Consider the following 15,142-nt stretch of genomic DNA (forward strand, 5'->3'; position numbering starts at 1 on the left):
AGTTCACTGTTGTTTATTTCAATGCCATACTGGGGTGGGGGGGGTGGGGGTGGGGAGATACAATAAATCTAAATTTTTAAAAATTATGAATAATGTTTCCAATGCATACATGTATTTAAGCCTGGTAATTAGCATAAAATTATAAGAAGAGTAACCATATGCAAAAATGTATATTTAAAATATAGGGGGGAAGGACTCAAGGTCTCCCTACTTCCAGGGTTCTGGATGGCTGGTTAAGACTTCTCTTTCCAGAAAATGTGTGAGCAGTTAGTTACACAAAGACTCTAATCCTATTTTATGCTGGATTGCACAGTCAGTTATGGAACAGGGTACTGATTTCCCTCACTGCACAATAATTGATTAATTCCCCATCACCAAGTCAATAATGAGGGAGAGGGGGATGCATGTATACCTGGGGAATGGTTGGAATGCTCTTATGCAACTTTATGTATTTTGATGTTGTCTTTCAGTGGACATGAAAATGGTCTTCACAGGTTCAGTCAAGTACACTGCTAGCTGATAGAACTTTAAATTGATTATTAAACTTCTGTCACACAAAAGGGACCAATCTGGTTCAGCAAACTTTAGAACTCTACAAGATCACACTTCTGCCAAAATGGTTATATGAAGCACCACTGTGGGCTTTGGCCAATTTAGCTCCACTAGAAAAAGCACAAAATAAATTTTTATGCAGGCTCCTGGCATTTCCCCTCTCTACAAAATTGGCACTGCTCCAAGCAGAACTGGGCATAATGACAATCAAAGCAGAAGCTCTTATATTAACCCTTCTTTTTGTTGTTGTTGTTGTTAAAAATAATTTTCAAGCAGGCATCAGAGTTTCTTCTGATCATTTTGGAAGAGATGGGCCAAGGCTCACGAAGCATAAAATGCAGCTGGTTGCCATGAATTTGGGATTTTCTGTCTCTTTTCTTTTGACTCAAGATTTTGATAGAGCTGCTCCAGAGACTCAAAGATACTAAGATTTAATCACAGGTGACTGAGATGAAGTCTTTCCAATCCAATAATTTTTATGCTTTGTTTATTCCATTGTATTTATCCTTTCCAAAATACCTGATAGATCTATCAAATATTAAAATGAGGGTAATCTTTATGCAAGCAATATTAAATGTTCTTCCACTGGCAGATTGGATCGGTTCCTAAGAAGGAAGGAGTATGTGGTTGTGATTCCGTGTCAAAAGAAGGCTCAATTCATGTACCGCCTGAATGCTCTATGTACAGCAATTTTAGAAACAACCACATTTATCCTTTGTTAAGACCACTGAAAGGAAGGTCATCTCTTTTAAAGGGTTTCTTTTTGTTGTCTGATGCATGTGTATCATTTATTTAGAGCATCAAAATTATTGTCAAGGCTTTACAAATACATGCTATAATGTCTAAAGAGAATAAGAAAAATTAATCTACTTTTAAAGATTAATTAGCAGAAATGTAATTCTACTGATTCCCCCTTCCCGTATATTTGTGTATAATGGCTATTTGCTAAAACACAATAAACCGGTATTGGATTCTCAAATTCCCTTCTTTCTTTTCTTCATTTCATCTTAAGGCTTTGGCTATATCGATCAACCAGATTCTTAGCACAAGCTGTATTTTTATTATTCTTTCATCATTTTACTATCTTGTTTCACTACTATAGTAAAATAGTTGCTCCATTTTAGAATCTTAGCATCATAGAGTTGGAAGAGACCACAAGAGGCAGCATCACATCATTCTTCACAAGGGAAAGATCCCATAATCTGGATGGGGAGAAAGCCAGTATTGGAAAAGTGCCCATCTGGAGGTCTGAAACTTCCTACCCCAAATTTTCATACTGGATAACAGCTGAGTTGATCCTACCGAAAGAGAATCCAAGGAAATACAAATGAGAAGCAATGCCAGCTGTTTACTAAAGTGATTTAAGGGTAACAACAGCTGTTACAGCTGCAGTGAGGAACATCATTGCCTGGGCCAGAAGGAGCAGAAAGAAATACAATAACAAACTTAATGGATGGGCAGCAGACTACAATAACAAACTTAATGGATGGGCAGGAGACTACATAAAATAGACGTTAGTTCCATGACTGTGATTGAAAAACAGAACCAGTATATACTATAAGCATATGACACAATGTAAGTATGACATAATAGTACAGTTTCAATTTGTTAATGCTTCTGAGTTTATTTTGAAATTCTCCATCAAGCAAGGTAACCCCTGGATAGTATGCATAAAATTATACAGAGACTGAAACTAAAAATTAACAGAGGCACAAAAACTATTCTGTTATGTGTGCATTTTTGGTTAAGAAATAACTTCAGTCCCTAATAGCTCTTGCCTTTTCTGACTCTAATTAATTGGCATCTGCGTTTCAGGCTTCCATTTTCTTCCCCCTCCCCCCAGGAATCTCAAATGTATCAAAAGATATGAGATAGCCTGCCTTTGGGGCAGCATAGCTCGTGATGTATCAAAAAGCAGGGAAACAGTGTTCATCTCCCACATTTACCATCAAGCCTGCATTGCTGCAAGTTAGTAAAGTGCAGAGCCAAGCTATATTTGATATGCAGATTAGACTGGATCCCTCCCATATTTCATTTCAAGGTATAACTCAACAGCAGTACTAATGAAGGCTTGTGACTATTACTCATTTCCCACAATTTGTCACTTCTAAATGGCTGACATGTAATTGACTACTCATTACTTTTTTGATCCCAACAAGAAAGGCCATGACCTTTGAGTCATTATTAATTAGCTCTATTTATAATGTTCCAAGCAGAATGAAGGCAGTAAGGTTACTAAAATATCTTATTACTGGATGGAAATCATTCAAAGGGTACAATCACGTTTTAGGCCAGAACATATGAAGCTGCTTCATCATGTGCAAGTATATCAGTCCAACAACCCCAAGACTGTCTATTTTGAAAGGAAGCAACTCTCCAAGATTACAGTGATCTGTGCAAATACTGTATCTGGTAAGAATTATGTATCGAATCATGGTCTACAACTGCCACCTTTCCAAAAGCTGTGCTTGAGATTTGCTTTGTATCTGTATGTGAAACCAAAAGGCCTAAATCCTATTATTAGCCCTGACTGGAACAGACTAATTGAATTAATTGGATTTACCGTGTGTTGACTTGATGGTGTTACTGGGGGGTGGGTGGGGTGGGATGGAGTGGGGTGGACTGCACCACGTGACACCTCAGAGGAGTTAGCATGAGTTTTTATAGACTTAAGTCTACTTCCTCAGATGCATTTGGAAGTAGACGTAAGTCTACGAAAGCTCATGCTGCCAGCTTCTTTCTTTCAGTTAGTCTCAAAGGTACTACAAGCTCTCTCTGCATACTGATTCTACAGACTAACATGGCTATATCTTTGAATTCTACCTCAGAGGAGGGTCACTCTTGGTGCTGAAGGGTAAAACACATGCCCTTCCCAACTGCTCCATCACTAAGCTTTCTCCCTGGGGAGGAAGCCTGGCAACAAAGCAGTGGTTCACCCCCAACCCGGGTGAATGTGCCCCTTCTGTCCCCTCCCACTGCCTCACTTGTTCAGCCAGGGCAACACAGCATTGGGGGGGGGGGGGAGCAAAGGAGTCTGCTGCCACATGCCCACCCTTCCAGGGTCTGCCCGTACAGTGGGCAACTGGGTGGCTGGGGAGCAGGTGAGCAAGTTAGCGGGAGGGGTTGGGCAGGCCACACACAGCCCATTGGCATCCCTCTATACTGGTTGACACCATAGCTAGTGATGCCAATGTGTTGACTCACTATTCAACAATTGATTCAATGGGTCTACTCTAGTTGGGACTAACAAACACTAAAATAGTTAATGTACAATAATGAGTTGGCTAACAGTATGTGAGGTTTCTTATTCCAAGATTTCCCTGATACAACACATCGTATGAGCTGTATTTAAGGAGGAAAGATTACATTATTTGCCATGTAGCTTTATCATGTTTGGACAAGAACCTAGCTTATTTGGTAGTCACTAATGTAGTTTAGATCACCTCTCACAATGACCTACCCCAAACCAAATTTTTTGAGCTCAGACAAGTAGCATCTAAGAACGTAAACTGGTTCCTATTGGAACTACAGATAGCAGCAAGGGTGTTTTGCTTATCCACAAGTAGTCCTCTGATTAAAATGAATTTCCCCTGGGATCTCACACTGTAGCAGTAAAAGTGAGGCACATGATAGAATAATTGCAGCTCCCCTTGTCTTAGAGGTGTCATGAATGGCAAAGTGTGTTCCATTCATGTATGAGCAGATGGTTCTCAGCATTTTACTTTCTTGGAGTGTAATGGAGTCTCCTTCCTTGGAGGTCTTTCAACAGAGGCTGGTTGGCCATCTGTCAGGGATGCTTTGATTGAGATTTCCTGCATGGCAGGGGATTGGACTGGATGGCCCTTGCAGTCTCTTCCAACTACATGATTCTATGATTCTTGTGATAAGCTTGCTGGGGGAAAAGTGGCCTCTTGTTTCCTATTACTTTCTGGAGACCTATGAAGACATATTCTTAAAGACTTACTAGGCAACAAGCCCTTTGAAAAACTTCATGCAATCTGGAATATTTTAAGTCATCCAAAAGGATAAAAATAACTTAACATGAATATAAGTAGGCCTCATTTGACTCAATTATTAGAATATAGGCTATTTTATTTTTTTAGATTCAGTTATCTCTAGCTCACCAGCCATTTCTCTGTGTTGTTGGACTAAAAAGGGATTAACTTCAGTCACTGGATCCTGGTATATTGATCCCATCTCAAATGATTTCCACAACAGCTTATAATTCTATTTTTGAAGCAATGTCAGTTTGATTTGGGGCTGACCAGGTCAATTTAATTCCTTTGGAGGAAAAGACTAACTTCTATCATATCTGTCTTTTCATCATTTACTTTGGATATATGTGTTCCTAGCTGTGTTCTACATTTTCAAACGGAACAGTCAAACTACCCCTGCTACTTCATCCATCTTAATAATTAATGCACTTTGAAGATAATAAAACCTATTCACAGTCACCAGGAGCACAGCTTCAGACAAATGTGGAAAAGTCTGAAATACTTCTCTGCCTTTGGGGTTAGTTTTGCTTACCTAATTTTCATCTTCCACTTAACATTTTTGGGGAACCTAGCACCTGAGCTTGAAGCTGTCCCTTTTTAAAAAAAGCTTCAAGAACAAACTGTTCCCCATTAGGTTCAGCATATTTTCTATATTTACTTTTAGTGATATCTGCTGGTATTTAGAAGCTTGGTTTGCAGCAATAAATTAAAGTATATACACATCTTTATATTAGGCACAGTCCCATGCAAACAGTTTTTTGGTCTTGTGTTAAACAGAGTACTGCATGACCACAAAAGTCAACAAAATTTTATTTTTTAAAAATCATGCGGAGTTAGCATATATAATAATAATCTCCAAGTGAAACTATAACAGAATTCTTAAACAGTGTTTCATACTGGAGTAAGAACTCCAGAATGGAATAGCTCCTTTCCAGGGGAAAATAGTCAATGAGATCTGAGATGGTTAAAGAAAAATGCCTTCTGCCAATCCTGCATTGCAAAATATGAGTTACTTAACATAGGAGCATTTTATTTTATAATTCCTTTATCCCTAACTGACAGAAGCAATATGAACATATTTTTTTCTTTGTGCCAGCTCTAAAATTATTAATGTTTGCCCTTACCACTATCTGAATTAAATTCTAAATTGCTAAATTTCTCACAATTCTTTCCTAATTTCAGACTCTTGTGTTCTCTGTCTCTGGGGATTACCAGACGAGGGACATCCTGCCCCTATCTTGTCACGTTCCTGTCATTCCCGTGCAATCAAAAGGACTTTCAGACAGAATTCATGCTTATCCCATCTGGGAAATGTGAATAACAACAATCACACGAAAGGCTTTCAGATGAAGTTGCGCAGAACCCATCATTATCCTGCCATTAACCTGTCATTAAAGTGACGCTGGCATGCGTTTTGCATTAAGAGAAGTTCACATTAATGCACTGTCGCTTTAATGACAGGTTAATGGTGGGATTGGCACTACAATTTGAGACCTTTCAAACCATCACAATCATGGATAGGTTAAGGGCAGGATAAGGGTGGGGAAGCAGTCTCATCCCTATCCCATCCCTGTGTGAAAATCTCCTCTGTCTCATTCACACACCAAGACAGAGAGATGTCTTGTGCCACTGGAGATCATGAGGTGACTTAAAGCACAGTCCTAACTGGCCCAGTTGGCCAAAGGCCAATGGAGGTGGCATTAATCCCTCTCAGTCTAAGGATGTTGGAAATTCCTTTGGATTGCCTTCTCTCTGGACTAACATGTGGCTGTGATCTTGGGCTGGAAGGGTTTTGAATCTTGCATAGTTTATCTAATCCTTTATGCCACCCTCTTTTTTACTTTGTTTCAATACTTCCACAAGAACATCCAAGCCAACTGAATAGTTCTGCTGGCAGAAAGTCACATCTAATCTTGGCTATATCCACACTCCATAAACAATCCTCTTTGATACCTCTTTAACTGCCATGGCTTAGTGCTATGATATTTTGGGAATTCCACAGCATTAAGCCATGGCAATTAAAGTGGTGTCAAACCGGATTATTTCCACAGTGTGGGGTGCAGCCCTTAGCTCCCTACAACTAGAACTTCTTTAGAGTTTTCAATGAAAGAAGGAGAAAAGGCAGAGGAGAGAATTTCATTATCAGCACTCAATTCAGGATCTAAAACTGTAAATCAGTTTGTTACAGGGATTCCTGCATTAGTTGGCTCAATATTATTATTTTTCTCCCAGATATACAGTGGGCCCTTGGTCTCTGCTGGAGTCTGCTTCCAGGACCCCTGTGGATACTCAAATCCATGGATGTTCAAGTCCCATTAAATACAGTGGCAGAGTGAAATGGTGTCTTATACAAAATGGCAAAAAACAGGTTTGCATTTGGAATTTATATTATTTTTTGATATTTTCAGCCTGTGGGTGGTTGAATCCATGGATAAAAAAATCTGTGGATAAGGAGGGCTGACTGTACATTCTGCTCTGTTTATCCATTCCTAGTTTAAGTGGATTCATCCTCTCTAGGTCTTTCTTTACCTCTCATTTAAAATTAGCCATTGGACTACATGAGGATAAATAAAGAAGAGGAGTAAACAAGTAGAAATAGGGTATGTCTTTTGCAAATAAACAATAAAGCATACAAAACCAACATATAAAGTATAACACTTACTTTAATAATAAAACTTTAAACATTAAAATAATTAACCCAGGTACAATTTCTGCTTTAAAGTTGTATTCTTAAAAAAATGGAAGGAAAAACAAAACAAAACAAAAAATGTTTCTGTCTGCATATTTTATTATTCCTGAGCAAAGTTTAGCTGGCTTGTTTCTCATCTTTTTTTAAAAAAAAAAATTACAATAATTATCATTCCCCTTCATGTAGGGTTTCATTACTGAACTCTCATTACACTTAGCAAACATTTCTTGAACAGTTAATGCTAAGTAGTTGTTGGTTTTTTTCTTCATGACAGTCTCTCTGAACAGAATTATTCCATGAAATTTTCAGCAACAACAGCATCCCCTTGAAAAACATTAACTAGGAAGGGTGGGCTATACGAGAAATAGTTCTGCCACTACCCAGATTTTTCTTAATAATTTTTAATATAACGGGGCAACCACTGAGATTTGAGCTCAGCAGCATCTGTTGGATTACAGACAGGAGTATGTATCAACATTATTAAAATGGATCTCACACACAGGCTTCTTTCAAAAGCATCTTTTTAAAAAAAGTACATTAGGTTAGGGCAAACTGACACTAAGCACTGGAAGGGATCTGTAAACACTACATTCCCAAAGCTGACTGAGCATCTGACACAGACAGGTTCCAGGTTAAGAATGAAGGAACACGGATCTGCCTTTTAACTTTCTCTGAAACTGCTCAGACAAGTCAGCTCAGTACTGCCTACCTAAAACTTCTCAGCACCTTTTTTTGGTCTTCCAGGAGACTCTTCTTTACATCTATTGCTGCATACTCTAAAAGATGTACATCTCACAAACTCTACAATGTGAATCAATCTTGAGCTCACAGAAAAGAGATTAAAATGACAGGAGATCATCTAATGCAGGGATGGGAATAATGCAGTCCATGCCTGTCAACCCCCAAAAGTAAAGGTAAAATTAAAAGCAGTATATTTTGTCCCCCCTCCAATCACCATATGGCATGCAAGAACACCCCAAATGTTTTGCCTCCTTTCCCCACCCAACCCTGAACTTGAAATGACATAACTTCTGCTGTGGAAAAACATACTGGCATGTGATGCTGGGGAATTGTTAGGGCAAGAAAAAGAGCCTTTTAGAGCTATGCCAAACTACTACATATTATGTTCTTTTTTTCTGACATATTGTAAAATACTAAATGCCTGATTATTAATTTTTTAACAGGGCATTATATTTTGCAAAGAGGGCATTATATTTTATATGCCCCATTATTCTTGATTTTTATTGTACTGGGAGCACCTTTTTTGCCATTACCTTTAACCAAAGTAAAAATAGCGCAGAAGATTAAAGAAAGTCAATGTGCAATTGGCCTTTCTGGTTAATATAAACAAATAGGGAGGCATGAGGTGGTATTAAACCTAAATCAGCAAGAAAAGACTTCAGCTTTGGATCCTGTACTGGGGCTCTTGACATCCTGAAAGCAAACTTTCTTCTCTGTGCATGGGCCCATTCATAATATATATATCATTGTCAACACTGGAATACCATTAGGGACTTCAGTTCACAAAGGTATGATTTTACCATCTTCTTGTTCTAAAAATACCCACATAAACCCAAGTTGGCCTTCAGTATTATATTTTAATATGAAGGGCTTAAGTTTTATCACAGTTTGGAAGACATGTTTACATCAGTGGAAATGCGACAGTTTCACTCAGGGAGAAATCAAATGTTGACTTAGTGGACCACTGTTTGCATAATGGAACCAACCTTCCTTCCTTCCTTCCTTCCTTCCTTCCTTCCTTCCTTCCTTCCTTCCTTCCCATGTGACCTCCCATCTTCTCTGAAAGAAATTCAGGGGGACTTGGTGAGTAGAAGGGGAATCTCACCTTCCCCATTCTGCTGAGAGAAGCCTCCTCTCAGTGGAGGTGTATGCTGCATCCTGCTGGTTACCCACAAACCTAAGGAGCGGTATCCTTCATTGATTTGGTGTGCAGGCCAACACTTTTCTATAAACTGTGCTGATTTAACAGATTTTGCTCACTAGCTCAAGTGTCAACCTGCAGTGGCAACATCCCTATTAATCCAGGGATGTAGATATGGGGGGAATGAGAGCATTGTCCTCTCTAAATAAGAATTCTGCCTCCTCAGATGAAATTTTTCTTTAGTCCTTGAATTTCTAGCATTGCAGTAACTTAAAACTCCAGTGGAATATTTAAAAATGCAGTGTATGCATCCACGAAGAGGGGCAGGATAAGGATAACAAGAGAATGCTAACACGGCTAATGTAGGAATCTAGGTATGAATGATTCAAAATGACTGTCTGTGTGCAGTGCTAATAATTTAGGAATTGAAGGAAAATGTCACTTGGTAGGGCAGAATTCTTATTTGGAGGAGCCATGCGCTTATTTTGCAGCTCAAAACTCATGTGTTAATCCATCATAATCTAATAACTGGACATATTCTTTTGCATTAAGAATTCTTTGACATGTTATGTTTCATATTGGGCTCTACAAAAAAAAAAAAAAATCAGGGCCCTGCCCATGTGCATTTGTAGGCAAAGAAAAAGAAAATTGGATTAATACATATGGATATTGTTACTAAAAGGTATGCTTGTGTAGTGGCTATATGAGAATTGGAACTCATGTACAAAACATAATATATAAAATGGTCCTCAAATTCACCCTGTGTTTATTGCATACAGAAGCATTTTTAAAAAATCCTACTTGCCCTGTTATATGGGTAATGTGATTTACTCTGTCCTGGATATCTGATCCAACAAGATTGAGTTTATTTAACCTACTCACCTTCATCATAGGTCCAGTGAGGCATGTGGGAAGACAATAAAGTGTGAGTGTCACTTGAATTTCCATCATTACTCTTCGTTGACCTTAAATGATCAAGTCCTTGAGGACTATCTGCAACTGACAGAGTTAGTGGAGAGGTATCTTTCCAGAGACATTCAGTCCCTAAAGATTCCTTTTCCAAAGTCTGTTTTCTAAGTGAATAGCTCTCCTTGAGATCTGCATTCCAAATTGCTTCTAGCAGTGGCTTGCCGTGCTCTGGGAGCTTTGTCTTAAGTACTTCTGTGATTAACTCTCCATTAGCTAAACCATCCACTCCATCTGGTGTTAAACTGGGAGAACTGCAATTTAAACTGAAAGACACAACTGACCTATGAATTTTTTGGTTCCTAGTCTGAGGTTGATCAACAGGCACTGAGAGAGATTTGTCTACATAGTATATTGCATTTGGATTATGTTGGGAAATACTGAGGTGAAGACTTGAAGTAAAGGAAATTGGTGCTTCTTTGTTATGGTTGTTTCCGGGGGAGACCAGTCCATTCTCTTTGTTTTCTGTGTTAGAAATCCAGCCACTCTTGCTCAGCTGTGGACAAGGTTCAGAAATCCTTATTTTGGTGGCATTTTTATTTTTACAACATCCTTGAGTGTTCAAAGGTCTACAAGGCTGATGCAGTCCAGTCCCCTTTGAAGCAGGAAGAGTGCTCATTGGCGATTTAATTTCCTGGCATTTCAAACAAGAAGGGTCGGAAGTATCCACCTGTGTTTTCCTGTTACAAGGTGGAACAACTCGTCGAGCAGTGATTGTGATGGAAGCAAAACCTTTCTTCTGCTTATGACATTGTCTCATCCCTTTGCTGTCAATGTCTGTTCCAAATGCACTGTCATCAGAAGTTATCTGAATGCCTAATCTTCTGGGAAGCAATATGAATGCTCTATTAATGTTGACTGAGCTATGATTAGCCAAAGATTGGTTCATGTGATAAGCATCAGACTGGGTGATTACTGACTGCATAGAGAAGGCAGCCTTGTTTTCTTTTGATTTATTCTCATTAATCATCTGTGAAATGAGTATAGATGAAATCATTTTTGCATTTGGTGATGGACAAGAGTCCTGAAAAGGAAAAGATCCAAATAATTAAAGAATTCTAAAAGAGTAAACACAAAGGAAAATTATTCTCAAAAGAATGTTGTAATAACATCTAATAGTTTTACACAAGGCTTCTTGTTACATTCTATTTGCTACAGCTTCACCTTAGATCAGTCTTTCTTAAAAAAAAAAAGAATAGTAGCAAACCTCGGAAATACCCTCCTTCCAGCAAGAAGGAAAAAATGATCAATTTCATGTGCAAATTATACCATCCTAGAACTGTTTGTCTGAATGATTAATTGATTTGCTCTGTTGGGTGTATGGCCCTGTGTTTGTTTAACAATGTATGTGCCAATGGTAACTGTCAATTTCAGATTATAACCTATGCCACACTGTGCTTTCATGCCAACCAGCTGAAATATTAAAGCGCTTTGAGCACTTACAGCCTCCAAGTGCATTGCAAAATCAATTACGTAGGTGGGTTATGATTTTCTATGGAGTGATTCTGTAGGAGTTCGGTCAGTGCTGTTGCACAAAAGCATCAAGTATGATTGGGGGAGGAGGATGAGAATGTTTCCACTCTGCCACCCACATCATGAATACATAGTACTACTATAATTTCTTAGAGTCCCATTTATTGCATTAGTGCCTTATTGTTTAGCATTCCTTCACTACACCAAACAGTAATAGCAGGGGAGGTGTATGCTCAATATGTATAGATGGTGACCTAGAATTAGATTTCAGACTATGACAGTCACCAAATCCCTTGACATAAACAGGATTTCCTTTAGACAATGTAGTTACCCTGGGACATCTTTCCTACATGCAGTTAAAATAACACACCACCAACATACTGCACAAATTGTCCAGCAGTGGAAAACAAAGTCGATCAATTGGATGTAAGCAGGGGGGGGGATGCATTCAGCAGTGATTTCAGCCCTATGTTTTCATGTTCCTCCTTCTATCCAATCCTTCAATTCCATTTCATCTGAAAAAGGAATTTTCTATTTCAGCAGCAGCACCAAAAACAAAACAGAGTCTGCATCAGGATTTTTGCCTTCTTTTTGCATTACACATTTCTAATGCTGGGCAGGTTCTTTATGCAGACCATACAACAGAGTAATACCTGCATACCTAAAAAACCAGAAATACCTTGCTACATAGCTGTGGCCTTGTTTGGGGAGCAACAACAATAAACAAACAAAGGAAAGGTGGTTTCTGGGATTCATTTAGGCCAAAGATGGGCATCTGCCAGGGTTTAGGAGGCCTCAATGGTTCCCAAGCCCTAAAATGCCCCCCAACATTCCTTAGGGAGCATGAAGGGATTTCACATATTTTTGGCCCAAACATCTGGTCATTTCTTCTTTTTAAACAGGCTTCTCCTGAACCTGAAATGTCCTACGAAGTAAAAATGTGGTAAAAATTTCCTCATGTCCCCAGAGAGCTTTGATGGCAATATATCTGTACCTATCTACCTATCTATCTATCTATGGATCCTGAAAGGGTACCAGGGGATCACATGTGGCCCATGGGCTGACAGCAATCTTTGTTTCAATATGAGGAGTTTATTTTAAATATATTTGTCATACAACATTGTTGTACCTGTATTAAAGTTGCCATCTTTGGGTGTTCCATACCTGTGCCTTTCACATTATTTTGACATGCAGAAATGTTAGCACCTAAAATTTAAGTTTAAATTGGAGTGTGTGTGTGTAATTTTTTTATTCTTGTACAACTTAATTTTTTAAGGTTTAGGAAAAGAGGTTAAATGTTTAACTGCAGACACATTCAATGTGAGCTATTTTCCCCTCCTAATTCACTATGCACATCTGAAATAAGAAATTTTGAATTAATATTCCGTTTCATAATTTTACTAAAAGTCAGCATGGCTTGGGTTCTTTGTTCTCTCTTTGGATCTGTACAGGAATCTTAACTTATACTCTAACTTCAGCAGTCTAAGTTTCAGTAGGCTTCAAAGCAGGGATGGGATGAATATTTGAACACATTTGAAGAATACATTAAAAATCGGTCTCTGGAGTGTCAGGAAACCCTGATAAAGAGAATCATGGCCAGATGAAGAACCTTTATCCTGTACAAAAAAAGTGTACATTTTTTACAGAGAACACAGCATCTTTTGTTCAGAAAGCTAATTTCCTGTAGAGAAATGTCACATTTTCTACAAAGATAGTGCCTTTTTTTGGTGCCCTTCTCTGTATATGTTTGCAAAATAAATCCTGAATAATAGTCCTCAAAAACTGCAGTTGTGTACAACTATCATGCAGTGGGGACTGAAATGGTAAAATTATTCATTTGTGCCTATAAGAGTGAAATTTATAAATATGTAGATCTTTGTTCTGGTGCTTGTAAGCAAGAAAAGGCTTCCCAAGAAGACACATCAGCCTAATCAATATTGCTTTTTGGAATGTACAAGGAGACTGTTCACGGAGATCTAGGGTGGACTTTTAGCTTTTCGTAGGTAGTAGTGAAACCCAACATTTCCTTGCATGAGGGGCATTCTGACCCCTGGCATCACCTGGTGTGGGGTATGTGGTTTCTAATATGGAGGTGATGCAGGGCTTCCAGAGGCAGTGAGCAAGTCAGTACGACTGGGGGGGGGGGGGCACACTTGGCCTTCTTTGGTACCACTGTGTCATTCCCCTGATGGGGAGAACAACACAGTATCACCATAGTGGGGGCCCCTAACCGGGTACCACCCCTCTTCTGGGGTGTCACTTGGTACAGTCTGCACCCCCCTGCACTCCTATATTGATAACACTGCTTTGCATAAACCCATCATGCACCCCAGTACATGTCAAATATGATACATTAAATGCACAATGACATTTGAATAATGTTTTAAAAGCAGTAGATATGGGATACCTCAATTTGAAGCGTAGTGAGGGAGGGGTAACCTTGCCCATTTCCACAATGAACAAAAAACCCCACAAACTGGAAATCTGCTATAGCCACAAATAACAGTTTCTCTTCCAGGCCAAACAGTACCTTCAGAGGGAAGATTATCATTACTATTATGGAGTGGGAAGGATAAGTTGAACCTTCCTCATTTTGATGCACCCCATCTGTGTGTGTTTCTTCAAAAATAAAGTTATTTATTTATGATCACACATTAGCATTTAGGCAACTCTGGTCCCCATTCTTCTGAATAATAATAATAATAATAATAATAATAATAATAATAAAGTTTTATTTATATTTCCCGCCTCTCCCTGCGGATCAAGGCGGGATTACAACCGATAAAAGCCAACCAATACAATTACACAACCCATACTACATAAAATAATCAATTAAAACATGCCAAGATGCAATACAATCATCAACAAAGCCAAATCGTCGTCTGTTTCTGTACTGTTGAATCAGGTGTAAAAAATTCTATAAGATCCACTATAAAAGATCAGGTGGATAGGCCCACCGGAAGAGATCCGTCTTAAGTGCCTTCTTAAAGGCTTCTAAGGTGGTGATGAGATGGATCTCTTCTGGTAAATTGTTCCAGAGTGTGGGGGCTGCGGCTGTGAATGCTTTACGGGAAGTTGTAATTAGTCTGGTCTTTGTATATTCCAATAAATTCTTCCCGGATGTTCAGAGGAGACCTTGACATGCAAGACAATGTAGAAACATTTTCATAAATATAAAATGACTGAAAACCATTTGTGTTTCAGTTCCATCCAATGCTAAATGCAATTAAATGGAAATGATTGCAGAACAAACACTCTAATCAACTATTTCTGAGTGTCAAATACAGGTATTAGAATGTTGAATATCTGATTAGCTGGAACATCATCAACATCAAAATTTACAAAGGATAATTCCAAGGAGAATTTTTCAATGAAAATTAATCTCGATTCTACATAAAAGCAGGCTGAAAAGAATAGTGCCAATGCTCCCTAATTTCAACTGCCTTTTCCTCTTTCTTTCTCTCTGTGTGCCTGATACAATCTACAAAACAGTGACACCATGGAAATCCCATTGAAATGAATAGGGGCATCAATATTATTTTAACCAGACAGAATCTGGTTACAGAATCCCCCAGTGTCTTAATC

General features: G+C 38.6%; 1 protein-coding gene across 6 annotated transcripts in view; it reads right to left on the reverse strand.

The window, feature by feature from the left end:
• CUNH10orf90 (chromosome unknown C10orf90 homolog) overlaps window positions 1-15,142 on the reverse strand; it is a 204,202-nt gene that overhangs the window by 65,407 nt on the left and 123,653 nt on the right. For all 6 annotated transcript variants that reach the window (XM_089507832.1, XM_089507830.1, XM_089507831.1 and 3 more), the window contains one exon: window positions 10,001-11,108. In XM_089507832.1, coding sequence (XP_089363958.1) covers window positions 10,001-11,108 — 1,108 coding nt within the window. The remainder of the gene's footprint in view (window positions 1-10,000; window positions 11,109-15,142) is intronic.

This window comes from Sceloporus occidentalis, unplaced genomic scaffold (genome assembly GCF_023333645.1).
Source record: "Sceloporus occidentalis isolate IW3139 unplaced genomic scaffold, rSceOcc1.0.p SCAF_2, whole genome shotgun sequence".
In the NCBI taxonomy this organism is placed as follows: Eukaryota; Metazoa; Chordata; class Lepidosauria; order Squamata; family Phrynosomatidae; genus Sceloporus; species Sceloporus occidentalis.